We start from the raw sequence: 15,966 nt of genomic DNA, 5'->3' as shown, positions 1-15,966 counted from the left end.
CAGATAAATTAAGGAGGGGGAGGGGGCGGAGAAGAAGGCAGTACCCCCAACCTTGGGAAATCGGCCCTGACCCCAGAGCCTCTCTGGGCAGGACCACCAGCCACGCTCTCTCAGACGAGAGATCTCCGATGCAGTCCCAGAGACCACTTCTTTCCCTTCCCCAAGGCAGTCCCCCAGCAGCCTCCTCAAGATGTCACATCCCAAGGGAGGGGAGGGGTGGGGAGCGCGTATCTCCCGGGGAGACTGCCAAGATGGAAAGCAAGCTGAAAAAAGCAAGTAGCAACAACACAGTATGTTCCCATGTGTTTTTTAGAAAACACAAAACAAAATTACACTTCCAGATGTACACAGATACATATGTAAAGGCGCGGAGCAACCCGGCTACTCAATGATGGGGAAATTACCAGGCGAACGACACACAGGAACGTGGTGGGACGCTGCACAGGGACTAGAAGGACTGGAGATAAGAGTCAGTTCAAATGTAAAAACAGCCCCCGAGAGGAAGCACACACCGGCTCCGGTGGTGTGAAAACGCACTGTATCCATGCACACTAGAGAAAGGAGCTCGAAACGAGGCAGAACTGGGATTGCTGTAGAGTGGATTTAAAGCATGTTCGAGCGAAACAAACAAATGGGCAAAGTGTTTACCTTTCAGTATATAAAAGACACAGCATAGTTCATTTTCTTGAAGAAAGGAGAAAAAGCCTGGAAGGATACCCACTAAACCGTTAACAATGGTGGGTCTGGGGACAGCGGAGGAAGATGGACGTGTCAGTCCATTCGGGGTCGCTAGAAAAAATTACTCTAGGGGGCGCCTGGCTGGCTCAACCCATGGAGCTCGCAACTCTTGATCGTGGGGTTGTGGATTCAAGCCCCACATTGGGGGTAGAGGTTATTTTAAAAAATAAAATCTATTAAAATTAGGAGTACCTGAGTGGCTCAGTCAGTTAACCATCTGCCCTCAGCTCAGGCCCCCTGATCCTGGGGTCCTAGGATGGAGCCCCACCTCAGGCTCTCTGCTCAGGAGCAACTTCTCTCCCTCTGCCCCTTCTCCCTCTCCCTCTGCCCCTCCCCTCCACTTGTGCTCTGTCTCTCAATTTCTCTCTCTCTCCAATAAATAAATAAAATCTTTCCAAAAAATATATAAATAAATACGTTGTTTTGAAAAAATTAAAAAATTACCATAGACCGAGTGGCTTATATACAACAGAAATGTATTGCTCACACTGCTGGAGGCTGGAAGGCGAGTATCAGAGGCCGGCAGGACCCGAGTCGGGTTTCTTGTTCACGGACATCCTCGTGTGTATCCGCACAGGGCAGAACAGGGAGCTCTGGGGGACCTCTTTATAAGGGCACTAATCTCATCCTGAGGAAACCACGCTCACGACCTGACCACCTCCACAAGGTCCACCTCCTAATACCATCACACTGGGGGTTAGGATTTCACTGCATGAATTTTAAGGGGACGCAGTCTATACCAGGAAGGGACCTTCATAGAAATTTTTTTTCTTTAGTTTTTATGATTAGATTTTTGGGTTGTAGTTGTAATACTAGATGATTACAAAGAAAGACAGAACGGAGGGGGCACCTGGGCAGCTCAGGCGGTTAAGCATCTGCTGTTGGCTCAGGTCATGATCTCTGGGTCTTGGGATCGAGTCCTGCTTCGGACTTCCTGCTCCCTGGGGAGTCTGCTTCCCCCTCTACCCCTTTTCCCTGACTTGTGCTCTCTGTCTCTCGATTAAATAAATAAAATCTTTAAAAAGGAAGGAAGGAAGCAAGCAAGCAGGCCTTGGGAACACACACCCTACCACCCTTCTACCCACCAGTGGAAAATCACTGCTTTAAACTCAAGGTAAAGGCCACCCACCTACTACCATCCTGAACTTCATATAGAACCAGAACTGCAAAGATCATAAAAATGTCAATGTCTCCAAACAGCTGTTCACTATCCATTCCGTCTCTCCCCATGGCCTCTGGAGGGGAAGCCTGGGCTCAGGCCGGCCCCAGCCAGCCCCCTCCTGGCAGCCGTCTTCCCGAGGTCCAGCAGCCGGCTACCTCCAGGCCGACCCACTGCCTCTTTCCCTCTCCCATTAAGACACCATTTGGCAAAATCTCCACAAATCTCTGTAAGCTCATTTCCCATTAACGGTTACTGCCCGAGCCTTCTCTACTTTATTCGCAGATAAAGAAATGAAAACAAATACCCAGTTCAGAGAGCAATTTGATGTATCTGAAGTTAACAAAGCCGCAATGGGTTCAACCTGACAGGCTGTGATGAGTAAAACCCTTTTCATGAGCGGTATTTTGCTTGGGCTCCAAAAGGGGGACAGATGAATCTGAAAAGCTGAACAAACAGAAATAGCATTGGGAGACCAGAGTTGGTGGTTAACCATCTCCTTCCCACAGACCCAAGAGTCTGGGTTCGCAAACCGACTTCTAGCAGCCCGAGAAGGCTACCTTCCCTGTGGGTGCTCAGTCAGGGTCAGATAAGAGATCCAAACCCATTAGCTCACACTCCACGAAGCACCTCGGACAGATCCACACTGCTGCCCTTCCTGGGTCTAGAAAGCCCATTAAGAGCGAGACCTAAGGGTGTCTGGGTGGCTTGGTGGGTTAAGCCTCTGCCTTCGGCTCAGGTCCATGATCCCAGAGTCCTGGGATCAAGCCCCATGTTGGGCTCTCTGCTCGGCAGGGAGCCTGCTTTCCCCTCTCTCACTGCCTGCCTCTCTGCCTGCTTGTGATCTGTCAAATAAATAAGTGAAATCTTTAAAAAAAAAAGTGAAACCTAGGGGAACCTCAGGCCGTCTCAGAGCAACGGTAGCCTGACTTTGCCACTCACATGGCAACATCTGCATTCAGTGACTGTAGCACTTATAAATAATTCTTATCTGTTTATAGGCCTTCCAGAACAAATTCCCCTTCTCACATCGACAGCAAGAATTAATTTCTTTTCAAATGTCCTAGAACAGATGCTTACTGTCAGGCCGATCTTTCTGCCAATTAGCGTGGTTCTGGGCGTTCACGGTTATCATGTCCGTTCTCAAGCCCCTTCAAATTCTCTCCCTGGACATGCAGCCGCTACTCCCAAGCCATTGCTAATTTTCTGTGCAGTCTGGCCACGACTTTCCCCTGGGACCTTCTCCATATTCAGAGCATATATTAGAACAAACACCAAGCAAAAGGTTAAAACAATGATGCTGCACAGTACAAATTGGTCAATGACTATTTACACTGCCCAGAGAAAGTCCCCACATTCAGACAGCTGATCAAATATACCGGCCCCCATCTCCGCCCCCAGTACCGGGGAGCAGTGACCCATCATGAGTGCAAAGAGCCCTCCCTGAGACACGGTCTTAGAAGCCCCAGGTAAGAAAGGCAGAATGAGAACCAATGGGGGCTGTGTAGAGCCACTGAGCCAGCCCCTGGTCCACTGTTCTGAGAGTTAAGGCCACTGGCCCTGAGATATACCCGACGGCCCGTTCACCCATGAGCAGGGCAGGTCTGAGAACAGAACACGGCAGCCCACGTGGAAGACCTCTCAAAGTTCTTCTCATGCAGCTATAAACAATGACAATTGGAATCAGTGCCTTATTGGTCCTAAGGACAAGTTCCCAAGAACCCTTCTTTTTCTTTCTCTATTCAGGAATGTATGACAGCCAAGAAGGCAGGTAGGCAAATGTCAGTTGGACATCTAGCCCAGGTAGGCTAGATGTCCAACTGACTCTGGACAGCCTGGCCTGATCCTAGCTCATCACAGTCCAAAAGAAGAAATGACCTCCAACCCCATTCTCCCCTATAGTGTCCTTCTTGTGCCTCCATCCTTTCTGGGTGAGAAAGGACCAGTCCCAGATCTCACAAAGGACTTGTGCCTACCTCTAGGGCTGGATGGGATCCAGCATCGGGTCATATTCCCATCCTGGGTTCTTATGGACACTGATCCTTCACACCATGTGATTTTAACCAATGGCACCTGGTTATGATCTCATGGCTGGATTTCAGGCTGTGGTTTGTACCACGCTTCTACATGAGCAAGTAAGTACCCGCTCACTCCCCAAACCTAACCCACCAGCCCCATTTCAGCAAAGAAAACCTAAAATCTGTGACTCGCCCCCCCCAGTTCTGGTGTCTCTTTAGATTTTTCAATTTTTACTTTGCAGCTCTTAAAGGGAGTTATCCTCAAGCTACAAGAAGGAAGACTGGAGCCAAGGGGCACGCAACCAGTCAACAGCAGAAATGAACTTGAACTCAGGGCTCTGCTGCCCGGTGTCCCCACCTCACCCTTCCATTAATAAGCCCTTGTTGATGTGACACTTTGTCAATGGTCTTGTGCTGTAGCTGGGTGTCGTCATTTCCCTGATGACAGTGTAGGCTCCTTAAGGGTCAAGTCCGTGATCATAATCACTCACTTCTCCCAGCTGCTGGGTCCGCTCAGAGACACAGGGCCACACGTTTCCGCGCCAGCTGAACTCTCTATTTATAACGAAATCTGACATTTCAAAATCTGAACTTACCAAAATGTAACTAAGGGAATGATTAGTCATATTACCAAGAGCTTATTTTCTTTTAGGAAAAAAAAAGTCCGAATTCACAGTAAAATTCTAGATAAAAGCCCTAAATGGCTTGAAATACCTACTTCACTATCACTGGCAACTCAACAGAGCCATGAGTGGGTATATCAAGTCTGAAGAGTGGTACTCACCAGGTGAGGCATCAGGAGGTCAGCCAGGTAGACAAAAGCAGCTCCAAGCGTGAACCCAACGGCCACAGGGAAGAAGGCAAAGGAACCAAAGCCCCCAGAGGACGTGGCCATCTCAACAGCCGGGGCCAGGAGAGACCAATAGGAAGCCGCTAACATGACCTGCAAAACCACATTGAACAAGCCATTAAACCAACCACAACCCCAAAAGGCCTTCCAACTGCCGACTTCAGCTGCTCTCTGGGGCCCACAGTGAACCCTACGCAGGCATTAAGCCCTTCGTCTTCAGTAGTCGGTAATCTCTCAAACCAAAAAGCCACCACCAGAATGCCTGAAGCAGACACCATAGGAACTCAATGGGGCGTGGGATGGAGGGGACCTTGGAAGGATGGAGTCCAGCGGGCTCTCATCTAGCCTCAAACTCAGAGGGTCTCAACCCTGGGCAACTTTACTCTCTGGTACAGTTTGGCAACAATGTGTGGAGACATTTTTGGTTGTCACAGTAGACATGTGTCACACACATCCATCTTCCTTCTATTTTTACCTGGTAGTTCTACGTCTGCTCTCTGGAGCATCAAAGAAGGGATCCTTCTTCTAAGGATACGTGGCAGCCTTTGAAATATTTGAAGACAACCGCTGATCAATGTCAGCCTGGGCTTGCCAACTTTGTTATCTCTCCAAGGAAAGAAGAGAACTAATATTTATTGATTCCCCTACTATGTCCAGGGAAATAGATCTTGGTATCTTCTTTTATCATGGCCATGACCCCGGGAGGCAGACGCTACTTTCCATTGCTATCCACAGATAAAGAAATCGAATCTAGAAGTAATGAGGCCATGTGAAGGAGGTGACATCGTCAGTAAGTGGCAAGTTCACAGACCTGAGCAAGCAGGACCAGAATCACTTGAATGAGGGCGGAACCATGAAAGGGAAGAGAAAAATGAAGCAGAACCCAAGTCTCAGTGAGGTCAATCTAATAGAACTTCTCCAGTGTTTACTGAATTAAATGCTCATCCACGGCTGTTTACTCTTAAAGATGCTGTGACATCTTCTTGGCAAGGGTACACCCACTACCCATCGTAACCATCCCACAGTCATCACTGACATGTAAAATGTTGAATGGGTTTCTAAAAATGATTTAATTATGCCCTGCCTTAAAACAAAAAAACAACAACAAAAAAAAAACAACTGCATCACCCGTCTCCAAAATAACATTCGGAGTGACAGAACCAGGTATTACAAGAGCAACAATAAAGAACAAATCCATGCAGAAAGCAATTTCCCTTCTGCCAACCATCATCCACAGACAGTCACTTGCTTTGGGCCTCATTCTCCCACCAAAAGAATTAGTGCCACCCACAGAAAGATTGTATCTGCCTCAGAAACTTCCAGAAAGAAAATGCCTCATCAGTTCAGTTCCATGAGACCGTCTAAGGAAGACTATGGACTCCTTCCCCGTGCCAGAGCTTAACCTGTCCCTTTCCCAGACTGCTGTCTCATGGGATTTAGAATTCAACAGCCCCCAGGAGCTGCTGTTCATGATAAACTCTGCACTGAGGAGGACGTGGCCACACCTGTCTGGCAACCTCTCTGTGTGCACATTCCAAAGCCTCACAAACAGCCCCACCATTAGCTACTCTAATGCCGCACACCGTCCAGGAAGGCCACTCATCTCGTCCTCCAACCCGTCCCTGCGTGGCTGATGCCATGGGGTGGGGGTGGGGGGCGGGGAGGGAGCCCTTCTCTTCTTTTCTGCCCAAGCTCCTTTCACCCCTCTGCATCCCTGGATGCCGACTTATTCCTCACGTCTGCAGATGAGAAATACAAAATGTTCCCATCGACGAGTGACAGGAGGCAGAGCAGGAGAGAGGTGCCTCTCGGCGAAGAGTGCTGGGATGCTGGGGTGCTTGAAAGAGAAGAGCATGCCGGGGGATTCGTAGGGGCCCCTCCTGGAGAATCACCATTCTCTAGCCTTCCAGCGAAATCCAGGACCCAACTGGATTTCCTTCATGTCTTTTCCTCACCAGACTCCCTGCCTCCTACATAAACTGGACAAATAACCAAAGAAAAATCGTGACATAGAACCGGGTTGCCTGTCTGAAGTGAAGACGGGGCCCAAAGAAAAGCTATTTAGAGGGTGTATGTGGGAGACAAAATAATGACCTCTCCCCAAACACAGCCACGTCCTGATCCCCCAAAACCTGGGACTATGTCCCCCTTCCGTGGCAAAAGGGACTCTGCAGCAGTGATTAAGTTAAGGACCTTGAGATGGAGAGCTTATCCTGGATGATCTGGGTGGAGCCAATGTGATCCCAGGGTCCTTAGGAAAAGACAAGAAGAGTCAAAGACAGATGTGATGACAAAAGCAGAGGTCACAGTCAGCAAGGGACTGGAAGATGCTGCCGGGCTGGCGTGAAGACTGAGGAAAGGTCATGAACCAAGAAATACGGGTGGCCCCTAGAAAGTAGAAACAGCAAGGAAACAGACTGTCTAGACTGTCCCCTAGAGCCTCCAGAAGGAACGCGGCCCAGCCAACACCTTGACTGTAACCCAGTGAAACCATTCTGGATTTCTGAACTCCAGGACTTTCAGAGCGCGGATGTGTGTCCTTCTGAGCTGCTACATTTGTGGTATTCTCTTACAGTGGCAACAAGAAACTAATAGAGCCTTTGAAGGCATACATTACATTTTTGTTGTTGTTGTTGTTGTTGTTTTTCCTAGAGCAGTTATAGGTTCACAGCAAAATAGAGCAGAAAGTACAGAGAAGTCCCATGCCCCACAGGTTCATAAAGTCCCAGGATAGGCCTCCCACACCTTGGTGGCGTATGCATTATGGTACACGGATACACCAGCACCATCGGAAAGCCACCGTTTACATCAGAGTTCAGGCTTGCTGTGTACAGCCTATGGGCTTCTATAAATACATAAAGGTAGGGATCCGCCATTACGGTATCATCAGAGGGTCGTCTCACGGCCCTACAAATCCTAGGCGCTCTGTGCATTCATCCCCTCCTCCTCCCAACCCTGGGCAACCACTGATTTCTTTACAGTTTCCATAGTCTTTTGCCTTTTCTAGAATGTCCCACAGTTGGAATCACACAGTCCGTAGCCTTTTCAGACCGGCTTGTTTCACTCAGGGATATGCTTTTAAGATTCCTCCATGTTTTTCCATGGCCTGGAGAGCTCACTTCTTTTTAGCCCTGAATTCCATGGTCCGGATAGACCCCCGTTCATTTGTCCCTTCACCTGTGGAAGGACCTCTCGATTGCTTCCAAGTTTTGGCAAGTATGAATAATGAATAAAGCGGCTATCAGCAACCATGTGCAGGTTTTCGTGGACACATAACTCTTCGGTTCATCCCGGTAAATGCCAAGGAGCACAACGGCTGAATTGTATGTTAAGCCTTATTTAATAATTCCGCCCACATAGGTGGCCGGCCTGAAACTCTCAATACTAGCAAAGCTCCTTTAAATGTCAAGCATTATTTAAATCTGGATGTAGCCAATTACCTTCCTGAAACAGGAAGTCTGATTAACCCTCATTTACTCCTAACAATCAGGGCCTGGAGGGGACAGGCTACCGAGAAGAAGGTGGTGAAAAGTGGGCCCAAGACTTCAGGTAATGAGATCCACAGGGAGGGCCTTGCCAGCCAGTCCCTTTATGACCCAGATGACAGATACCCAGAGCTCTCCTGCTGCTACCACACGGCTTATAAAGGCAAAAACTAGCCTAGCAGCACCAGCCCTGAAGACATCAGATAGAAGCATGAGGACTAGACAAGGAGCACCTTCCTCTTCCCACCTTTGTCTAGAAAAGGAATGCATAATCAAGTTTTAGGGCACACGGCAGGGGCCTCACTGTTCCCCCCAAGCCCTTTTCTTGCCTCTTCATTGCCAAAAATAAAACCATCAAATGCACTACAGGAAAGCTTGCATGAACCTCATCCTCCAAGCCAGAGGTTGCCAAGACCAAAGAGGCCCCAATTTTTGCTCAAGCGAGCATTTCAATAACAATGACAATCCCTGTGAGAAGAGCTAAGGAGGAAATGTGGTTTTTTTTTTTTTTTCAAAAGAGAACCGAGTATCTCACTTCTGGCTGGCTGGCTTGGTAGACCTACTGCAGGGCCGGAAACCTGAAGATGGAAGGGCAAGCTGCCGTGTGAGAAGCTGTGTCTACGCCTCACTTCCCATGACGGACATTCATCCCGCCCTGGCTCTCTTCTTGACATGCTGCCTGGGGCATCTCAGCCCCTAAGTGACCCCAAGGCCCAGCCCTCCAGAGGGATGAGTGAAAGAATGGATGATCTGAGTTCCTTTTAAAGAAAACGGATGTTGGGGCGCCTGGGCAGCTCAGTGGGTTAAAGCCTCTGCCTTCGGCTCAGGTCATGATCTCAGGGTCCTGGGATCGAGCCCCGCATCGGGCTCTCTGCTCAGCGGGGAGCCTGCTTCCTCCTCTCTCTCTGCCTGCTGCTCTGCCGACTTGTGATCTGTCTGCCAAATAAATAAATAATCTTTTCTTAAAAAAAAAAAAAGGAAAAGGGGTGTCAATCTTGTTCACGGTTGACAAAAGGTGGGAACAGCCCAAATGTCCATTAACGGGTGAATAGAGAAATAACATGTTCCACTTGACAAAGTACTTTTCAGCCATGAGAAGGAACGGAATGCTGGGGACATATTACAATACAAGGGAGCCTCAAAAACATTAATTACGTGAAGTGCTCAGCAGGGAGCCTGCTTCCTCCTCTCTACCTGCCTGTCTCTCTGCCTACTTGTGATCTCTGTCTGTCAAATGAATAAATGAATCTTTAAAAAAATAATAATAAAATAAAAAATAAGTAAAAGAATATAATTCCATTCACACAAAATATCCACAATAGGTTAATCCTAGACAGAGAACAGATTAGTGACGGACGGGATGGTGGGAGCCGGGAACGGGGGAGCCACTGTCTAACAGGCGCGGGGCCCTCCTTGGGGATGAGGGAAGTATCTGGAATTAGACAGAGCTGATGGTCCCGCAACACTGTGAATGTACTAAATGCCACTGAATTCTACACTGCAAAATGGTGAATATTATATGGATTTTATCTCAATTAAAAAAATGAAGCTTAGGGGCGCCTGGGTGGCTCAGCGGGTTAAAGCCTCTGCCTTTGGCCCAGGTCATGATCCCAGGACCCTGGGATCGAGCCCCGCACTGGGCTCTCTGCTCAGTGCAGAGCCTGCTTCTCTCTCTCTCTCTCTGCCTGCCTCTCTGCCTACTTGTGTTCTCTGTCAAATAAATAAATAAAATCTTAAAAAAAAAAAAATGAAGCTTAATAAAAATGAGGGGTGCCTGGGTGGCTCAATGGGTTAAAGCCTCTGCCTTCGGCTCAGGTCATGATCCCAGGATTCTGGGATCGAGCCCCACCAATGTGGGAGGGAGCTGCTTCCCCCTCTGTCTCTGCTTGCTTCTCTGCCTCCTTGTGATATCTGTCTGTCAAATAAATAAATAAAATCTTAAAAAAAAAAAAGGAAGCTTGAGCTAGCCCTAACCGTTTGAACCCCATCTTGCACGACTGCCCCCTGCTACGTGCTGAGCCCTCCAGTCCCACCCCCATGCCTTGGCCCAAGCACTTCTATCTGCAAAAATGCCAAAACACCAAGACCTACCTCTCATGCGCCTTCTTCCAAGCATCTAAAACCCTTTACCACATGTATATACACATAAAAATGGGTGGGAACATGCGGATTTAGAATCAGGTCCAAATTCACATCTTGGCTTTGCCACTTCCTAGGTAGGAAGCCCCCAAGCAAATAACATAAAAGCTCTCTGTGGGTCAGGATTTTTTTTTTTTTTTAAGACTCTATTTATTTATTTGACAGAGAGAAACACAGCAAGAGAGGGAACATAAGCAGGGGGAATGGGAGACGGAGAAACAGGCTTCCCACCTAGCAGGGAGCCTGATGCGTGACTCGATCCCAGGACCCCGGGATCATGACTTGAGCCAAAGGCAGACACTTTAAGGAATGAGCCACCCAAGCCCCTGCAGCTCAGTTTTGAGCAAACAAACATAGGAGCAATGCTTACTCTACAACAAGATTGTCTTAAAAATGCTATGTGGGGAGGAACCTGGGTGGCTCAGTCAAATAAATAAGTAAAATCTTTAAAAAAAAAAAATGATATGGGGCAATGCACATTCCACACCTACCTAGCTCCTTGTGGCAAGTTAAGGGTCAAGTTGGTGTCCTTGGGTTCTTCCCTGAGCCTGCCTTCACTCAGCATGCTCCCACCCCCACCTTTAAGGTGGCCCCTTTCCAACATACTGGACTCATTATTTGTGTCCATATCCCCCGGGGACCAGGAGGACAGCCGCGCTAGAGCATCTCTGTATGGGCGGCACCGCAGGTCTGAGCAGTCCTGAAGCAGACCGTCGGTACTGGTTGCCTAAATCGATTCTGTGATCCCTGCTAATGATGGGGAGCAGTGGGGGCGGAGAAATCAAAAGAAGGCATAATCAGGAAGTGATTCAACACTCATTTTTTTTAGTCTACTACCTAAATTTTAAAGTGATTTTACCTTCCAATTTAAGTACTATACAGGCTCATACTCAAATGCCTTCACTCCTTTGACAAACACTGGATGAGTCATTGTTTAACATAGCAGAGTTTTTCTTAGGTGTGGGAAGAAGGTGGTAGAGAATTTTCAGAGCACCACAGAAAATCTGTTGAATACAGTCCACTGATAGAGCTGAACGGGGTTTGAGGAGGCTGCCCCGTCCACAGGCTTCAACAGGAAGGAAAACCGAGACCCCAAAGGGATTGAGCAGTGGCTTTTCTCAAAGCCCCAGAACAAGCTGATCCCATCCAAAGCTAACAGCACCAGCCCACATCAAGCTCCTACCATCCTTCCCCCCACCCGCCCCCCACCGACCCTGAGTCTTTTAAGAAATTCTAAGAGCTACAGAGTGAAGACAAAGTTGAAGTTAGTGCCTCCCTTGTCACCAGGCAAAGCACCCCACAGCCACAGCCTGGGATGAATTAGCTTCAGCAATCATCTGATGCAACCTTGATCCCATGGACATCCCCACCATTGGGATATAAGCTGCTTCAAGAAAACCCAGCACTAGGAAATATTGGGCAACTCGTCAACAGGAGAAATTATCCTGTTAAACATTTTTCTCTTCAAGCTTCATCAAGCCTTGCAAATCGAAATAAACCTTAAAAACCAAAACCCATAGCCCATGACTGCCTTAGAGGGAGGGAAACAAGCAGTTCTGTAACTGAAAAGATAATGTCCCCTTAGCAGCACGGCTGAAGCTAATAGTCTCAAGACGAAGTCTATGCAGACTATGCTCTCAGTGTAGGGCTCTGAAGGAAGGGCACACCTTCCTCTCTTGCAGACCACACTCTAAAACAAGAACATTTTAAACGCAGCACGTACCCTGGGGCGGATGCTGGGAACAGAAGAAGGACTGCAGTGGGGGAAAAACAGTGAAATCCAACTGGCATCTGGGGCTGAGGGAACAGCGAGGTACTAATGTTAATTTCTTGGCTTTGACAAATGTGCTGTGGTTATGTAACGTGGTTAGGGGAAACTGGGTGAGAGTATGCAGAAATTCCCTGGGCTGTTTTTGAAACTTTTCTCAAAATCTAAAACACTTCCAAACGAAGAGTTTATTAAAAATTAATAGTAATAGCTACCAAGGCTTGTGAGGAGATGGAGGGGGATCATGGCAGGGGAGGAACAAAGACATGAAGCCCAGAGGGCCCACGGTCTGCCTGGTGCGGCCAGCAGAGAGACTGGGTGGGAAGACGCTACTCATGATGCGGGGTGGGGGGGGGGTGGTACTGCATGTCTCACAAGCTCCACCTCTGGAAAATCTACAGCTTCCTCCCTGTGATTCAGAGAGGTTGAGTAAGTCACCCAAGGACGCCCAGCAGTAAGTGACGGAGCTGGGATCTAAAACCAAGGTCAAGCTCTTAATCCCAAAGCTCCACTCGTCTCAGACATCTGAGATTCCTCAGAAACAACAACATTCACGATGTCACCTACTCAGTGGTCCAACCAGAGAATGATTTCCCCCTAAATAGAACGGTCAGTGTTGACCGTGTTTACGATAGCCATGTTTACTGTCCTGATGTGTACATCCTAGCCCATTCTGGAATATCGTGGGATATAAGCTGTGGAGCTTAGAATACATGGGGCCAGTTGGACACAAGCTGCTGGATCCTGAATTCCCATTGGGCTTAAGGTACAGCAATGGGCAGGATCTTGACCACAAAGACAGAAGGAGAGGGAGAGCCGGGGCAGCTACGGACTGACAGACACCCCGAGGAGGCTGTCCCCTGTTTACCCCCCAGAACCCAGATCAGCCCACGAATAGAGGGCCCAGAGCGATGGGAAATGGGCGTGCCGATGCGATGGCAAAGAGGCCTGGTGGAAAGTGCGGCTAAGGAGCGATCGGACCCCAGATTCCTCCTGCACCTCAGGTGGCCAAGCCCATGCGCGACCAGGGGGAGAGCACCCCACCGAAAGCAAGAGGACGGGGGAGCCTGTGTGCTCAATGACGGCGCCCAGAGTGCTTCCACCCAGTGCTCCCACGTCCCAGCCCAGCTGCTGCCTCAGGGGCCCCCGTCCCATGGGCAGCTTCTCCCCCAGCACTGCCTCCCCAGATACCCTGCACACATGACTCCGGGCCAGGCTCTGCTTCTGGGGCAGCCGGCTAAAGACTCTTTACCTCCTGGTGCCCTACTGGTCAGCAGGACCTGGGCTTCAAGAGCCCAGAGGAGACGAGGAGCTGGGGGTGCTCCTCGGAAGAGCAAAATCGGGAGAGCCCCTGGCCAGTGTGCATGTCTGGAGGTGAGACTTACAGACCTCTATGAGGGAGACCGGAGGGCGGCCAAGGGGGGAATGGAGACCTTTACTAAATGCTGGAAATCACAGCTGCACGAGAAAGGAAATTCATGAATAACACTCACAGTCTCCATGTAAGCAGACCAACGAGGGTCTTACTAAGTAATTTACTGTGAGAAAATATACACAACATCCAAGTTGGCATGTTAAAGTCTACTCAACTCAGAGACCTTCATCACAGCCCCAGTGTTGCGTGACCATCATCGGTGTTTCTAAAACTTCCTCACCACCCCAGCCAGAAACTCTGTAACCGTGGAGCAGTAACTGCCCATTCTCTCCGCCTCTCCCCTCCCCGCACTCCCGGGAACCTCTAATCTACTCTCCGTGTCTACAGACGCGCACGTTCTAGATGCTTCGTGTAAGTGGAATCGTGCACTATTTGCCCCTTTGTAACTGGATTACTTAGCTTCCTGCGTTGGAGGTTTCACCCACAGTGCAGCGGGTGTCACAACTGCGTTCAATGATGGCTCAAGACTATTCCAGGATGAAGCTGCAGCCAGTGAACAGATCTACAAGCTAGAACGGATCTATGGTGTGGGGCGCAGCTGGAGAGGAGAGCACCAGGTCCTCATCTTCCACATCTGCAAGTCACTGGCTGCGCTGAAAGCTGAGAGAGTCCAGCAGGGGCAGAGTAGGCATGGTTGAGACACGTGAAGGCAGCCAGACGAAGACCGGCTAAAAACGGTTCGCTCTTGCTCATCCCTGAGAAGCAGGAATCAGGGGCGGGGAAGGTCAGCAGCCTGCCAGCTCTGTTGTCAACCCGGGAAAACAACTTGACTTTTTATTTATTGTTTTTAAAGATTTTGTTTATTTGAGAGAGAGAGAAAGCACAAGTGGGGGTTGGGGGAGGGAAGCAGAATCCCTGTGAGCAGGAAGCCTGACGGGTGGCTCGACCCCGGAACCCCGGGACCATGACCTGAGCTGAAGGCAGATGCTTCATCAACTGAGCTGCCCACAGACGCCCCACAACTTGACTTTTTAAACTATACATGCATGTATCTTTGGGGTGAATTTCAAAATAAATTGATAATATCACTTTTAAAAATTTAAATATATAAATAAATATTATAAATAAATGTATAATACAATTTCTGAATGTTTTAATAATAGGAGACCCTGACTGCAGAATGAAAAGCCAATGGGAGAAAGGGATCCCATATTCAACAACTCTATTTCCAAAAATGTTTCTGCAGGATAATGAGACACACCCACCCCAGACGGTGTGTTTTTGCTGTCGGCTTCCCAATCACAGCCTCGATACCAGCAGGCTGAAAGGGACTAGCGGAGACATTTAAAATGAGCAGAGAGTTGCAAACTCTCTCATGTTGCCAGGAATTAAAATCCCCCATTTCCCTTCTGCAGTTCCCAAAACCTAGCAAAACTCACAATGCTTCTTTTCTCAGAGCATCGTGCAAAATGCCAGAGGGATCCATAATTTATAATGCTATTAATTTCCCTCTGGGGTCAGAGGTACCAGCACAGAATGATCAAAACAATCAGCTAACCACCTCACCCACATCGTAAAAACCTTTTCATTTCCGCTCCAGGGCTCATTTTGAGACAATTTCTGCTCTGGAAATAAGAATGAATCTGTAAAGAGCTCCTTAAGGATCAGAATATTCTGGCGTCGTAAGGGCAGCTAAGCCTTTCTGTAATGATAGGAAAGACAAGCCACAGAACAAAATTTCCCTCTTAATGAAAAGGGGAGAGGAAATCATTTGACGTAGATCATTTACAAAGCACTGATGATCAGTATCAATTATTCGATGTGCATTACTCTAAGGAAAGTGTACTGAAGTCCGGGCAGAACACAGAGTTCAAAATAACCGCATCCAACCCAAGCTGTGCTACAAGGAAGTTCCTCCTTAAATATTTGTCAAAGGAAACGGATGTGGACTCCAACCTCTAAATCCAGTGTAGAATTAAGAAGGAGGCACAAGGGGCGCCTGGGTGGCTCAGTGGGTTAAGCCTTCGGCTCAGGTCATGATCCCAGAGTTATGGGATCGAGCCCCGCATTGGGCTCTCTGCTTGGCAGGGAGCCTGCTTCCCTTCCTCTCTCTCTGCCTGTTTGTGATCTCTGTCAAAGAAGGAGGCACAAACGGGGGGCGCCTGGGTGGCTCAGTTTAGTGTCTGCCTTCGGCCAGGCCATGAACCCGGGGTCCTCAGATCGAGCCCCCAACAGGCTCTCTGCTCGGCAGGGAGTCTGCTTCTCCCTCTGCCCCCACCACCCCCCACTCCTCTCATGCTCTGTCTCTCAAATAAATAAATAAAATCTTAAAAAAAAAAAAAAACAGTATGAACAAACTTACAATCCATGAAAGTCAGGCAATAATGACTCCCAAAGTACCTAAGTCGAGGAACGTCTCCAACCTCTGTCTCCA

At 48.6% G+C, this 15,966-nt stretch overlaps 1 protein-coding gene across 12 annotated transcripts in view; it reads right to left on the bottom strand.

The window, feature by feature from the left end:
- Nucleotides 1–15,966, bottom strand: part of SLC39A11 (solute carrier family 39 member 11) — a 320,940-nt gene that overhangs the window by 273,821 nt on the left and 31,153 nt on the right. For 11 of the 12 annotated variants that reach the window (XM_004749059.2, XM_004749060.2, XM_013054481.2 and 8 more), the window contains one exon: nucleotides 4,700–4,858. The exons of the other annotated variant lie outside the window; for it this stretch is intronic. In XM_004749059.2, coding sequence (XP_004749116.1) covers nucleotides 4,700–4,858 — 159 coding nt within the window. The remainder of the gene's footprint in view (nucleotides 1–4,699; nucleotides 4,859–15,966) is intronic. 12 annotated transcript variants of the gene reach the window in all.

The sequence above is a fragment of the Mustela putorius genome, unplaced genomic scaffold, assembly GCF_011764305.1.
Source record: "Mustela putorius furo isolate JIRA1106 unplaced genomic scaffold, ASM1176430v1.1 tig00000873_pilon_pilon_pilon, whole genome shotgun sequence".
Classification (NCBI taxonomy): Eukaryota; Metazoa; Chordata; class Mammalia; order Carnivora; family Mustelidae; genus Mustela; species Mustela putorius.
The sequence above is the reverse complement of the archived record's forward strand: the minus strand, read 5'-3'. Positions and strand labels throughout refer to the sequence as shown.